This window comes from Eleginops maclovinus, chromosome 6 (genome assembly GCF_036324505.1).
Source record: "Eleginops maclovinus isolate JMC-PN-2008 ecotype Puerto Natales chromosome 6, JC_Emac_rtc_rv5, whole genome shotgun sequence".
Classification (NCBI taxonomy): Eukaryota; Metazoa; Chordata; class Actinopteri; order Perciformes; family Eleginopidae; genus Eleginops; species Eleginops maclovinus.
Genome location: NC_086354.1, coordinates 1,299,647 through 1,313,966, shown reverse-complemented (window position 1 = coordinate 1,313,966; position 14,320 = coordinate 1,299,647). Strand labels below are relative to the sequence as shown.

Genomic DNA, 14,320 nt, shown 5'->3' with positions numbered 1-14,320 from the left:
CGAAGCAGGCAGGACCCAAATGCAGGAAGGACACAGGGGGTATGGTCGAATTGTCAAAAAATCAGCTCCTATCGTCTATTCCTCTCTACTATTCCTTGACCTTTGTGTGAAACGTCACGGGGTTAAGGAATAGTGGATAGGAGAATTCAGAAGGACTTAGGAAAAGAGCCTGCGGTGCTTTGAGAATCCGACTCCACTTACACTATCCACCGTATTTATGATGGACGTTATAATGTGCGTCTGCTGTGGGGAACTATAGTTTCTATAAAGCGGCCTACTGAAAGCTCATCTACTCTACACCGTGCTCTCTGATGGTGTTGTTTTTCTGCTTTATGAACGTGGACAACAGAGAGACATTCTAACGAGATAATCAGTCCAGCAGAGGCTCAGTCAGTAGGGGCTTGGATTGGGAATCGTAGGGTCGCCGGTTCAAGTCCCCGAACAGACTTGAAATATGGAAAGTGGACTGCTACAGTTCACCTCCTAGGCCCTGCTGTGGTACCCTTGAGCAAGGCACCAGACACCTCCAATCCCCCCTCCCCATTGCTCCCCGGGCGCTGCACAATAGCTGCCCACTGCTCCTAGTACTAGGATGGGTTAAATGCAGAGGACCAATTTCACTGTGTGTGCTCTGCTGTGTGCATGTATGTGACAATAAAGAGGGTTTCATCCTCCGATTCTATCTATCTATTGTTCTTCACTTAGCCTGTCAGGGGTCATGATGTTATGGCTGATCGGTGTAGATAGATAGATAGATAAATATATGTATTTATCCAAAGTTGGGAAATTATTTTGTCACAGCATCATTTCGACAGTATTATCTTCAGGGATGACAAAACTAATTAAAGAAATAGAAATAGAAATAAAATAAGATAAATATAAAATAAGGTGTTCAAGGCACATCCAGCTGGGAGGAGACTGGGTGGCAGAGCCAGGACCGGCTGGAGGGACTATATCTCCATGCTGAACTGGGTCAGAGCTGGTTGATGTGGTCAGGTCTAGGCCCTCTTGCTGGAACTGCTTGGTGCACTGCACTGGAGACTAGTCTAAACTAGAGGTTTACTAGTAAAACATTTTGGAGGGGAAGAAAGCATATACTGTGACCACAGCGTAATATTCAGTTGAAATGTACAAAGCCATTTTTTTAAGGTGTACTTTTAAAAACGAATAATAAAAGTATGGAATTTGACTACGTACAACAAGTTAGAATTTGTCTTTAATCATTTGAATGTGCACAGTCATGACACAATTGTAGAGACACACAAAGGGAAAGTGTTTCAAACAGACTTTATAATTTATTAACATGAAACATCCTCAAAATATTGACAAAAAAACTAAAATGAGAAAATAATTCTGTCAATTTTGTGGGTAAATATACGGTGCAGTTTGGAGTTGTGGACCAACACTAAGCTGCCTCAGCTGTGGTCAGGTCGACCTACATCCTCTGTGCTGAAGCTAAAGGGCTTATCATAGCCCATCAGGTGGTTGTAGTCATGTGGAATGGGGAACATGTCCGGGTTAACCAGCAACCCTGTGTCACCAGCGTAGAAGGTGGTGAACATCTGGCTGACGGCTGGGATCCTGACCTGCCTCTGGTAAAACACGCTCCTCTTCTCCGTGAGGAATAGGCTGCAGGTGATAGCGGTGTACGTGTCTCTGTTTGGGTTGTGGTACAGGCGGATCACATAGCCCTTGCTGATGAAGTGGAGGACGACCGGGGTGATGAAGGTGAAAAATCCCACGACTCCACAGAATGCAGCCTGTAGGGCGAGGCTCTGGACCCCCAACCCGGTCTTCATGAGGATCTGAGGCATGAGGAGGAGGCTGGCCCCGCTGGAACTGTAAGAAAACAGCTTCACCCCTGACAGAAGATCCAGGGAACACAGGTTACAGGAGAAGGGTACACCTCCAAGTACAGTATGAATGGCCTCCTTTTCTGTGACTGTTAAATATTATATTATTCAGGCCAACTAATAATCTGATCGGTACTTTTTTAGATTTGAATTCCATTTCTATGTGCGCACCTCTTTCATTCATATTTTAGTGTGCTCTTTTAATTTGAGTTTAATCACTTTGCTCTATCAATGTTCATTTCCCCATTGTGTGACCACTTTAAAGGATTTCTGATTTTGAAACACTATCGAAATCACAGCTAGTTCTACTACCAAAGAAAGCACAAAATATGTGTCAAAACATCCTTCTATATACAGTGGGGCAAAAAAGTATTTAGTCAGCCACCAATTGTGCAAGTTCTCCCATTTAAAAAGACGAGAGAGGCCTGTAATTTTTATCATAGGTACACTTCAACTATGAGAGACAGAATGAGAAAAAAAAATCCAGGAAATCACATTGTAGGATTTTTAATGAATTAATTGGTAAATTCCTCTGTAAAATAAGTATTTGGTCACCTACAAACAAGCAAGATTTCTGGCTCTCACAGACCTGTAACTTCTTCTTTAAGAGGCTCCTCTGTCCTCCACTCGTTACCTGTATTAATGGCACCTTTTTGAACTCGTTATCAGTATAAAAGACACCTGTCCACAACCTCAAACAGTCATACTCAAAACTCCACTATGGCCAAGACCAAAGAGCTGTCAAAGGAGACCAGAGACAAAATTGTGGACCTGCACCAGGCTGGGAAAACTGAATCTGCAATAGGTAAGCAGCTTGGTGTGAAGAAATCAACTGTGGGAACAATTATTAGAAAATGGAAGACATACAAGACCACTGCTACTCTCCCTCGATCTGGGGCTCCACGCAAGATCTCACCCCGTGGGGTCAAAATGATCACAAGAACGGTGAGCAAAAATCCCAGAACCACACGGGGGGACCTAGTGAATGACCTGCAGAGAGCTGGGACCAAAGTAACAAAGGCTACCATCAGTAACACACTACGCCGCCAGGGACTTAAATCCTGCAGTTCCAGACGTGTCCCCCTGCTTAAGCCAGTACATGTCCAGGCCCGTCTGAAGTTTGCTAGAGGGCATTTGGATGATCCAGAAGAGGATTGGGAGAATGTCATATGGTCAGATGAAACCAAAATAGAACTTTTTGGTAAAAACTCAACTCGTCGTGTTTGGAGGAGAAAGAATGCAGAGTTGCATCCAAAGAACAACGTACCTACTGTGAAGCATGGGGGTGGAAACATCATGCTTTGGGGATGTTTTTCTGCAAAGGGACCAGGACGACTGATCCGTGTAAAGGAAAGAATGAATGGGGCCATGTATCGTGAGATTTTGAGTGAAAACCTCCTTCCATCAGCAAGGGCACTGAAGATGAAGCGTGGCTGGGTCTTTCAGCATGACAATGATCCCAAACACACCGCCAGGGCAATGAAGGAGTGGCTTCGTAAGAAGCATTTCAAGGTCCTGGAGTGGCCTAGCCAGTCTCCAGATCTCAACCCCATAGAAAATCTGTGGAGGGAGTTGAAAGTCCGTGTTGCCCAGCGACAGCCCCAAAACATCACTGCTTTAGAGGAGATCTGCATGGAGGAATGGGCCAAAATACCAGCAACAGTGTGCGATAACCTTGTGAAGACTTACAGAAAACGTTTGACCTCTGTCATTGCCAACAAAGGGTATATAACAAAGTATTGAGATGAACTTTTGTTATTGACTAAATACTTATTTTCCACAATCATTTGAAAATAAATTCTTTAAAAATCCTACAATGTGATTTCCTGGATTTTTTTTCTCATTCTGTCTCTCATAGTTGAGGTATACTTATGATAACAATTACAGGCCTCTCTCATCTTTTTAAATGGGAGAACTTGCACAATTGGTGGCTGACTAAATACTTTTTTGCCCCACTGTACATGTCCCGGTCTACAGACTTATGAACAAATCTTAGTTTGTACAGATCCTAGCAAAAAGAAACAAATCTCAACCTCATCATTTTAATATGATTAGCAATGAAAGTGATGCAAAATATTACGAATGAATTGCAGTCAAAATAATCACACTAAGAAAAGTGTTTGATTCCTTCAGCCCTAGATATAACGTTTCAATTTGTATCTTGGAGAATAAAGAAAGGATTATATCTGTGTCAGCTGTACTATGGGCCATTAAAAGTTCAGTGTTGGATTTCACATGATGAAAGATAAAGAGACATAGCTGTAAGGAGGCACAGGGGATTCACCTCGAACAGCAGTGCCCAGGTTGCCAGAGTAGATGAGGTGTCCGTCCTCAGAGTGTGTCGCTGTGGAGAGACAGCGGGAAGACACACTGCAGAACTGCGCCTGCTCAACGGTAGAAAACACACCGTAAACGCTGGGGTCGACATGGGTGGCAACTCTACTAGAAGACTGTCCCATAAGTAGTCTTTGAACATTATCAAACAGGACAATTCCACAACATATTTTCACTATTACTATCTGGTCGCTGATACAGGATACTTGGATGCTTTATCTGCTCTGATTCCATATCCTCCATAGCGCTAATCACAAGAACAAAATAAGTCTTTTGTCTGCATGAATATGTTAGTGAAGTAATGTGTAATAGTAATGAAATAAATATACAAATGTAATTCAAATGAAATGTTGTGACACCTGTTTGGTAAAATCATAACCAGAAGGAGATTTAGTGAAGTTCATCCTCTCATTCTTTAGAACGTGGATTAGCCTACTGCCACAATTTAACAAATACACAACAAGAGCAAACTGCAAGCTATCCAGAGTCTTTTTCTTACATGTGTATTTGTTTGGTGCAGCAAATAACCCACAGGGCAGCTTCATAATGACAAACGTGATTATTGTTTAATAAAAAAAGACATGTTAATGCATCACATAGGCCTATGGCACAGAAGCGATCTAAATACGATGACTAACTTTTACAATAATGCGCCTTGTTTTAGCACGGCACACAGACACCGTGAGACAAATGTTAGATTTGAACTTTTTTTATCATCATCTGAACATGTGATTATGAATGTGCATATAGAGCCGGTGTGAGGCCGGGGTCGGTACCGTGTTGTGTCGGTGGAGGAACGACCTTATGTCCGGCCCCCCCTGTCCTCGGGAACAGTCCACGGGAAGCGGCGCCCTGTGAGCCGCTGCAGTGTGGAGCAGGCTGGAGGCAGGAGCCCCACAACAGGGCCGGAGCCTCCGCAGGACACTCACAGAAAACATGCTCCTCAGGTTTAACCCTGACCGAACTATGAAGCTTCACTCGCCGGAGGCCTCCTGCATCACCTCCAGACTTCCGCTTCCTTTCCTTCTTCTTTGGTTTAATGATAGGTAGCTACCAACTTTGAAGTGCATTACCGCCACCTGCTGTCGTAGCTCTGCTTCTTCTTCTTCTTCTTCTTCTTCTTCTTCTTCTTCTTCTTCTTCTTCTTCTTCTTCTTCTTCTTCTTCTTCTTCTTCTTCTTCTTCTTCTTCTTCTTCTTCTTCTTCTTCTTCTTCTTCTTCTTCTTCTTCTTCTTCTTCTTCTTCTTCTTCTTCTCACTGAAAAACTATTTCCTGGTAGGCAAAACAGAAATTAATTTGACAATAAGTCGAATAATAAGCTAAAAACTATGTTTTTAACATTCCCTATACCCAAATAAAAGAAACACATTTCAAAATGATGAACAACACTTATCCCTCTAAGGAATTGCTTAGAATAGGTTTCGATATTGAAGATGACACATGCTTGATATATGAAAATGATGTTGAAACTAATGACCATCTATTTTTCTCATGCCATATTGTACAGAAGTTCTGGGTTGATATTCATAAATGGATAAAACTAAAAATCAAGTTTCAATGGTTCTTGAAATCCTTACAAATGAAACAAGGAACCAAAGCTCAATGTTTATTTAATATTCTGAAAGAATTCCACACAGATCCGAACTGAAACAGAACCTTACATTTCTCCTTGTATATGTATTTTATTTTTGACTTATTTGTTGTTTCCTTTTTGTGACAATTACACTGTGAGCAGTTTGAAACTTTTTGCAGATGAAAGTCAATGTTCATGGACAGGTTATTTAATAGCAGGGGTGTCCAAACTTTTTCACTGAGGGCCCCTTCGAGAAAAATATACGAAGGCTGGACCCCTCACTAGGGGTGAGTTATACTGCCTCATAAGTTAAGTTATAAGTTAACAAAATCAATCAAATATAGATCAATTATGCTTCATACTTGAATATGCTTTATGAAACATAACAGCTGTCCATAGGATTTATTTAATTTGGTTACAAACAGTGTTGCAGCTCATCACTTAAAACAGAAGCCTCAGATTGCGTAAAATAGGAGGAAACATGAAAGATATTTCAAGCTTGTTATGTTAATACGTTTTGGGCCTTTTTTCTTATCAACTTTTGATTTGTTTTTAAATGTTTTCAACTTTTACTTTGAATTTATTTGAAAATTGGGCTTATTATTAACACATGAATACTATTGTGTAATAAATATAAGACAACTACAAGATTCCTTTGTGGTCCCATATTTAATTATACTTTTTGAATTGGCTGATGGCCGATTCATTCATTCATTATCTGAGCTTAAATGCAATTTGCTACCCCAGCCCCCTCCTAACACACAGTGTGGTATCAGGGGCTTTGTGCAAAGGGGTGTTAAGGAACGGTATCTGACAAGGTACCTGTCTGCCCCTCAGGGACAGCTGCAGAGGCTATTTTAGTTCATCTCTCTCTCTCTCTCTCTCTCTCACACACACACACACACACACACACACACACACACACACACACACACACACACACACACACACACACACACACACACACACACACACACACACACACACACACACACAGAAACACACACTTTGACCTTGACACATGTTTTCAATAAACGGTTAATTGTATTTACTTATAATCCATAATCCTAAAGGAATCACACATATATAAAGCATAGAGTGAGGTATACATTACACTCAAAGCCTCACTGCTTGTTGTACATTGTTAAAGAGATGCATGTCCTTTTTTAAAAAAAAGAAGTGACCTGCTGACAGTCATATTGTCATGGTTTCACCTACAGTAACCCCTAATGAAGTTACTTCAGGTCAGGGCCAAGTGTTATCTCCCACCCCCCAGTCTTCGCTTCTGTCAGCAGCCCAGAGAGCTTTACTTTTAGAATTCAAACCTTTTAATATAAGGAAAATACTACTTTCAAAATCAAAATACACGTGGCAAACAGCTACTAAACACTCCTGGTGTAGTTGTTGAGACAAAAGCTCCATCTCATGTACTTATTTGTTTTTTCTTCGCTCCTCGTTCCTCGCTCCTTGCTCCTCAGTTGAACCGGGAGTTGTTCTGGTGTGCCATCTTGAGGAGCATACAATTGTGCTTATTTGTAGCTGGAATACAGAGGAGCGAGGAGCGATCTCTGAGGAACCACCAGACCGTCCTTCAGGGAAACCCTCAGTCATCGAACAGGCTTTCTTACTGTGTAAGAGCTGATTAGACGCTGCAGCGCATCACTGGAGTGAAGACACATAACAGAAGAAACTCACGAGCATTGTGTCAACTGTAGCAGCCTCTCACATGATATACTAATACCTATAAATAATAAATCACAGCTGAAGAGCATTAATTCCCAGAAAAAAGGAAGTGACCCTCTGATAGTTGTATTGTCATGGTTTCACCTACAGTAACCCCTAATGAAGTTACTTCAGGTCAGAGCCAAGTGTTATCTCCCCCTCGAAACACGGTGACTGTCTAAAACTGTTTTAAAAAACAATGACTCATGATTTTTGATCATTATAACACAAGAGCAAATGATGCTTTCAATCACAATCCTTATTAGAAATAATTAGGCATTCATATTGCGGACAAGTATTGCATGTATTTTTCATTGAGCTTGAATAGGCTGGGATGAGTCATCAGACCTGGTGCAGTCTGAACAGTTGAGAGCTCGACCCTCCTAAAACCACTTATTTATATTTTAGCTTACGTATGTGAACCTTTGCACGATAAAACTAAATTGCACATCACTTCAACTTTAAATCAGGTATAGTTTAAATATTTTTCCAGTCAATTGTGTGGTCAAATGTTGTTGCAATCCTACCTGACTTACTTACAGATCAATGCTGCCAAGAGCTAGCAATCAGAAATCACTTTTATTTTGAACCCAGCTGGTCCATTACAGTACATTTCCCTAGTTAACTTTTTGGTAAAGCAGTTGTAAACAAGACGGCATGAGGATGCCTCTTTTGTTTGATCCATGCGTAGCACACCCACACAGGGCCTGTCGGACCTGTAGATCCTGCAAATCTTGTTACTTTACAGTGAAAGGTTCCAAGGGTAAAAAGTGCATAACCTCGATGAAGACAGAGTAGTTGTTAGCTTAATCACGTTGTACTTGTACAATAAAAAAACCGTATTCTATCGTATTGTGTTGTATTGAATTATTTTGTTTGTGTTATACTGTGTTGTATTGTGTTGTTTTTATTCCATTCTACTCTTTTTCATGTTTTAGTTTTTATTATTTTCTATCTAATAATTTTGCAAATGATTTTTTGAGGCCTAATATGACTGCTCACACAGTGTACTGAGAGCTTTTTACCTGTAATTGATTTGTATTTGCAAACTTCATTAAGAACTAAATTATTGTTTTAAATATGATATCAAATCATGTATTAAATAATATTTTCACAGGTTTGATTTGAAGTGAATCATTATTAGTGCTACAACAAATGAAAATGAATGATCATTGCATCCTTGAATCCTTGTCATGAGAATTACAAGCGTCCAACAGTATTGTAAGAAAAGTCCAGAAGTTGAGATGAGTGGTAAATCGTGGATAAAGCGGTTTCTGACCCTCCTATCAGAATCAGAATACCTTCATTGACTGTTAGTATTGCTGTATGTATTATTATCCTGACTGTAAGTATTACTACACTTGTATACTCTTACATTCCTTTTCTCTGGGCTTAGCCTCACCTTCAGCATAGAATGGGGCTGCTGAGTCTCAGGAGGTCCAGCAGTTGTCCCACCGTCTACATGCCAATGGACTCTGGGGCGAGAAACCAACCCCAACTTGCTCCTGTGTAAGTAGGTTATAACATTTTTATGTGGACATGGTATATTTTCACTTACCCTCGGGGTGTCAGAACCACTGCAAGGACTAATGTCCTCATTTAAAAGAGTTCCATGTGATCCCTGCCTACAGAAAAAAATGAATCCTAAAAGCAACTGGTTCATACTATTTTCAGCAGACATGACAAAGACCCATATTAAAATAGCTCAAGGGACATAGTATATGGCGGCAGTGAATCAGTCTGAAGGGACTTGGACTTTGGTCTGAAGGGTCACCGGTTCACGTCCCGATCGGACCAAAGTAATACGGAGTGTGAACTGGAACTGGGGAGGAGCCTGGTTACCTCCTGGGCCACTGCCGAGGTGCCCGCACCCCCAACTGCTCCCTGGCGCCGGCTAGACTGGCTGCCTCTCCGCTCTGAATCCTCTCGATGCATGTGCATGTGTGCATGAAACTGTGTGTGTTGTACCTGTTCGAACAAAAACGCATGTGCATTTGTGCACTAATATAACTGTGTGTCTTTGTAAGTGACTTTAAAACATGGTTGTGTATAAAAACAGTGTGGAAAACTAAATTTCCCTGTCCACTCTGGAGTAAACGTACTGCACTTCAGAGGTTACGTCAGGCTAAAAGGGTTATTGAAAGTTAAACCAGAACCAAATATAACCTTACTTCATATCTACTTAATGCAAGCTAAATATTAATAAAGGTCAAACTTTTTCTTCTTCTTCTTCTTCTTCTTCTTCTTCTTCTTCTTGAACACACACTCTGTCAAAGGGACTCAAGAAGACACACTCTGCAGGCTAGATAAACCTGATGATAGGCAGTATTATCTTGCACACAATGTGGCAACCTCTACAGGAGCATCAAAGAATGGAGTGTGTGGAGGAGTTTGAAGTGATTTTACCAGGGCCCATGCCCAGAGCTACGTCTTGGGGTATAGCCGTACATGTGAATGAGCAGCTGGCTAGGATTTCAGCATATAACATGTAACTTATTCATTTCAGTTTGGTGCATCACTCCGTGTCCTCCCTGTCCACTCTGGAGTCAACTCTCTGGACTGCAGAGGTTACGTCAGGCTAACGGGGTTATTGAAGGTTAAACAAGAACCTTTATAATCTTACTTCATATCTAGTGGCCTAATGCAAGCTAAATATTGAATTAACCTTCATATTAACGTGTAAATGTGTATTGAGAAATAGTTCCTGTTCTGACTGCCGCAGGGACATGTCATGAATGTATAAATTGTTAAATGATCATTAAGACAAAATAACAGCTGCATGGAATAGAATCTCACAGAAATGTTCTTACCACACAGAGATTGTTCATTTGCGTGCCTTTGAGCTTCAGCGAAAGTTCTCCAAAGTCTCAGGAACCAGTGGGAAAACTAACAATAAACACTTTTTACACAAAGGTCCTGACAATTTCCATATGTTTTAAATCAGATAGAGCAGATCCTGTCTGCATTGAGACAGGGGCCACAGCTCCTTCCTTACATATCCAGGGGCCACACCACCTGCCTGCTCCTCCTGCAATGCTAACTGCTTTTATCCAAGCACTGGTGCATAGTAAAAGAACATTTACTCAAGTACTGTTCCTTCAATTTCCAGGTACTTGTACTGTTCCTTGAGAATTTTCCCTTTATGCTACTTTATACTTCACTCCACTACATTTTAGAAACCAATATTGTACTTTTTACTACACTACATTTATCTGACAGCTTTTAGTAAATTGCTTTTTAGATTAAGATTATTAGCTAATATAAAAATAAATGAATGATTGAATAAACGTTGATTATTGGTTATGATATCGAGCAGCTTTTTATGAAGTTATTCAAATTTGCCTAACATTCACCAGCTGTAATAAACACAATAACACATCAATGATCATAATCCAGTTATTTAATAAATGAAATTCGGATAAGGGCGATCACACATAAGGAGTACTTTTTTTTTGGTACTTTGGTATATTTGAAGTTGATACTTTTGATTTTGATGCAGGACTTTTTACTTGTAACAGAGTATTTTTACACTGTTGCATTTCTATTTATACTTAAAATTCTCCTATTATGCTATATTTGAACAATATATTGTAGGGCCATATCTATACACAACATGTCTGTGAAGTGTTCTGCTCAACATACCAAACAGATCCCCCATTTTAGCATGGTTCACCCCCCTCTATCTCAGCCCTGTTCCTGAAGTGCTGATTCTGTGACTGTAGCTTTAAATGAACTAGCTGCTGCTGGCCACGCCCCTTTGGAGCTGCTGCTGGCACCGCCCCTTTGGAGCGTCATGATCTCTCCTCTGAAGAGAGTTTTCTACCAGGAGAAACTCAGCCATATGATATCCTCCTGGGACCCAGCCCATAGACTTGTGTCCTCTATAGTGGACATTTAGTTAATGTGAATAATTCTTTATTTTTTTGAGCTACTCTATGAATACCCGTTGTCTTCTAAAGAGGACATCCTGGGCTTTCCATTGATATACAACATCATTGGTTTGGTGGCAGGGAACCACCGCTTTCTTCCTCTTCAAAATGGCTGCCATAGGCACAGCCACATTTTATGGAAAGAGGAAAGGTAAGTCAAATTTCATCTATTTGTTGTAATTTTTCAAATGACATTGACACATTTTTTTGTTTATGAACATGTCAGGAATCATATTTACAACTTTATTTGTACTTACTTTGTTTTAGATTTTAAATAATAACTATTTTATGAATGTCCATTAAAATGGACACCAGGACTAAATGACAAATTTAACGCTACATTGTTGTAGGGACCAGAACTGAAGCAGAGAGAATTTTATTCAAGATAGTTGAGGGAGGCTCTGATTTGGAGCTCTCTGATGATGAGAAGGATGAGGACCAGGACCCTGTGCTGGAAGACGGAGCAAAAGGGGAAGAGGAGGAGGAGGAAGATGATGATGAACAAGATGCAGGGAGATCAGACAGTGAGGGCAAAGAGGCAGAGACAGACAGTGACAGGGAGGAAAGGCGTCCTCTGTGGACCAGGAATACTGTGTATGTTTGTTTCATTTCTTAGTCAGTATGTTATTCCATACTGAGGGTTAAATAAATGTTGTTACTGTAGTACAGCAATTCCTAGCACACAGAAACTAGTTGAGCTCTTCAGAGTCAGAGCGTTTGCGCTTTTGCTTAAATTCGTGTAACAGATTGTTCTTCACTGTTTTTGCTCCAAACATTACCTTAATTTCTATTCCTGTTATTGTAATGTAATTGTACTGTAATGTAATTTCTATTATTTTTATTTTAGATTCACACCTGTGCTACCAGTGCCTCCTGAATATCAAGACGATCCAAGACAGCGTGCTGATTGGAGCCCATTCCAGTACTTTTCTCAGTATATCGATCACAAAACCTTTGTAGATTTGGCACAGTTCACTAACCAAAGAGAGCTACAATCCAGAGGAGTGTCCCTCAATACCACTCCACAAGAAATTAAAACCTTCTTTGGGATGTCAGTTCATATGGCCTGCCTTGGCTATCCCAGAATCAAGATGTTTTGGGCCAAAAAAACGAAAGTGCCCATAATAAGCCAAAAAATTACAAGGGATCGGTTCTTCAAGCTTAGAGGCTCCTTAAAGCTTGTTGATGACCTGGCAGTAAACGAGGAAATGAAAAAGGAAGACATTCTGTGGAAAGTCAGGCCTTTACTTGAACGTGTGAGGCAAGGATGTCTCAGCCTTCCAAGACCGCAGATTGTCTGCATTGATGAACAGATCATCCCGTTCACTGGTCGGTGCCCAGTAAGGCAATTCGTTCCAGGTAAACCTAACCCTACTGGGTTGAAAGTGTTCGTCCTTGCATCTCCGAATGGCCTGATGCTTGACTTCGAAGTGTTTCAGGGCAAGAACACATTCCAAAACCAAGCACAGGGCGTAGGGTCTGCGTCAGTGCTGCGCATGGCTGAGACCGTTCCACCAGGGAGCCACTTGTACTTTGACCGGTACTTTACAACGATCAAGCTCCTTGATACTTTGCTGAAAAAGAGCCTTCCAGCTACAGGGACCATAATGATGAACCGAGTGCCCAAAGAGTGCAAGTTTCCAGGAGACAGTGTGATGAAGAAACAGGGAAGAGGAACAATGGTGTCATTGGTCAGGAAGAATCCTGAGTTGTCTGTCACAAAATGGTTCGACAACAAAGCCGTAACCATGGCGTCCACAATCCACGGAAGAGAGCCTGAGGATATCTGCACCAGATGGTGCAAAAAAGAAAAAAAACATGTTCAGGTGAAAAGACCAGCAGTGATCAAGCAGTACAACGACAACATGGGTGGTGTAGACCTATGTGACCGCATGCTGAGCTTTTACCGCATGTCCAACAGGACCAAGAAGTGGACAACGCGTGTGATCGCTCACTTCTTTGATGTTGCCATCACAAACTCCTGGATCCAGTACAAGTCTGACAGCAATGCACTCAAACGTCCAGTGAAGAACACAGAGCAGTACTTGGATTTTAAATTGCACCTGGCTGAGGAGTTGTTGGATAGTCCAGAACTTGATGGGGACAGTGAAGACAGTGAAGATGGTGAAGACTACGAACCACCAACCAAAGTGAGAATCCAACAACCAGAGCCATCTGTGCGAAAAGTAGGAGCTGTGCATATGCCAGAAATGATGGATATCAAACACGCAGAGAGGTGCAGAAACAAGGGCTGCAAAGGGAAGACGTACATGAGGTGTACAAAATGCAAAATGTTTCTGTGCATCACAAAGAAGAGGAATTGTTTCTTGAAGTATCATCGTTGAAAAGAAAGGAAAATGCAAGAAAACAAAAGGAGTTTCAAATTAGCCTAAACAAACATGTTCAGAAGGAATTTCAAATTACAGTACACTTGTTCTTTGTGTAACAATATTGTTCATTTTCATGTTAAAGCTTATATTATTTTTTCATCATTTTTTACACAAAAATAGTCCTATTGTCCTCCACAGTGGACATACTGTAAAATTTAAATAAAAACAAAATTTGAAAAAAATGTAATTGTAAGTTGTTTCTTTCACCCCCAATAGTTAGAAAATCACAATAAAAAAGAAATTGGAAGACACTTTTTTTTCCTCGGTTCCCAGGAGGATATTATGTTCCAAACCACATCCAGCATTATTTCTGAAACAGTATGGAGCTCAAACGTTTCTCTCTCTCGGTTTACCACAAGGACAGGACCTTTGATATTACACATAGTCTCCAGTACAGCGTTAGCTCTGAGTGTTAGCGATGCTTGCTAATGTAAACACAGACCATAATACTTCCAAAACAAGTGGCACATTGTTTCTGATACAGCACATGTTCTTTCTTCAGTCTTTACCACTAGAACAG

The 14,320-nt window shown here is 40.8% G+C and overlaps 2 protein-coding genes across 2 annotated transcripts; one reads left to right on the top strand and one right to left on the bottom strand.

Annotated features, from left to right (window-relative positions):
• Window positions 1–1,198: 1,198 nt before the first annotated feature.
• Window positions 1,199–5,228, bottom strand: tmem70 (transmembrane protein 70). Its single transcript, XM_063885534.1, has 3 exons — window positions 4,964–5,228; window positions 4,138–4,237; window positions 1,199–1,861 (listed from the first exon to the last, which is right to left on the bottom strand). The coding sequence occupies exons 1-3, from the start codon at window positions 5,123–5,125 to the stop codon at window positions 1,416–1,418; spliced, it is 708 nt and encodes a 235-aa protein (XP_063741604.1). The 5' UTR covers window positions 5,126–5,228; the 3' UTR covers window positions 1,199–1,415.
• A 6,109-nt stretch (window positions 5,229–11,337) lies between these two features.
• On the top strand, window positions 11,338–13,935 carry LOC134866340 (piggyBac transposable element-derived protein 3-like). The gene is made up of 2 exons (XM_063886450.1): window positions 11,338–11,561; window positions 12,258–13,935. Exon 2 carries the CDS (start codon window positions 12,460–12,462, stop codon window positions 13,753–13,755), a length of 1,296 nt encoding a protein of 431 aa, XP_063742520.1. The 5' UTR covers window positions 11,338–11,561; window positions 12,258–12,459; the 3' UTR covers window positions 13,756–13,935.
• Window positions 13,936–14,320: the final 385 nt, after the last annotated feature.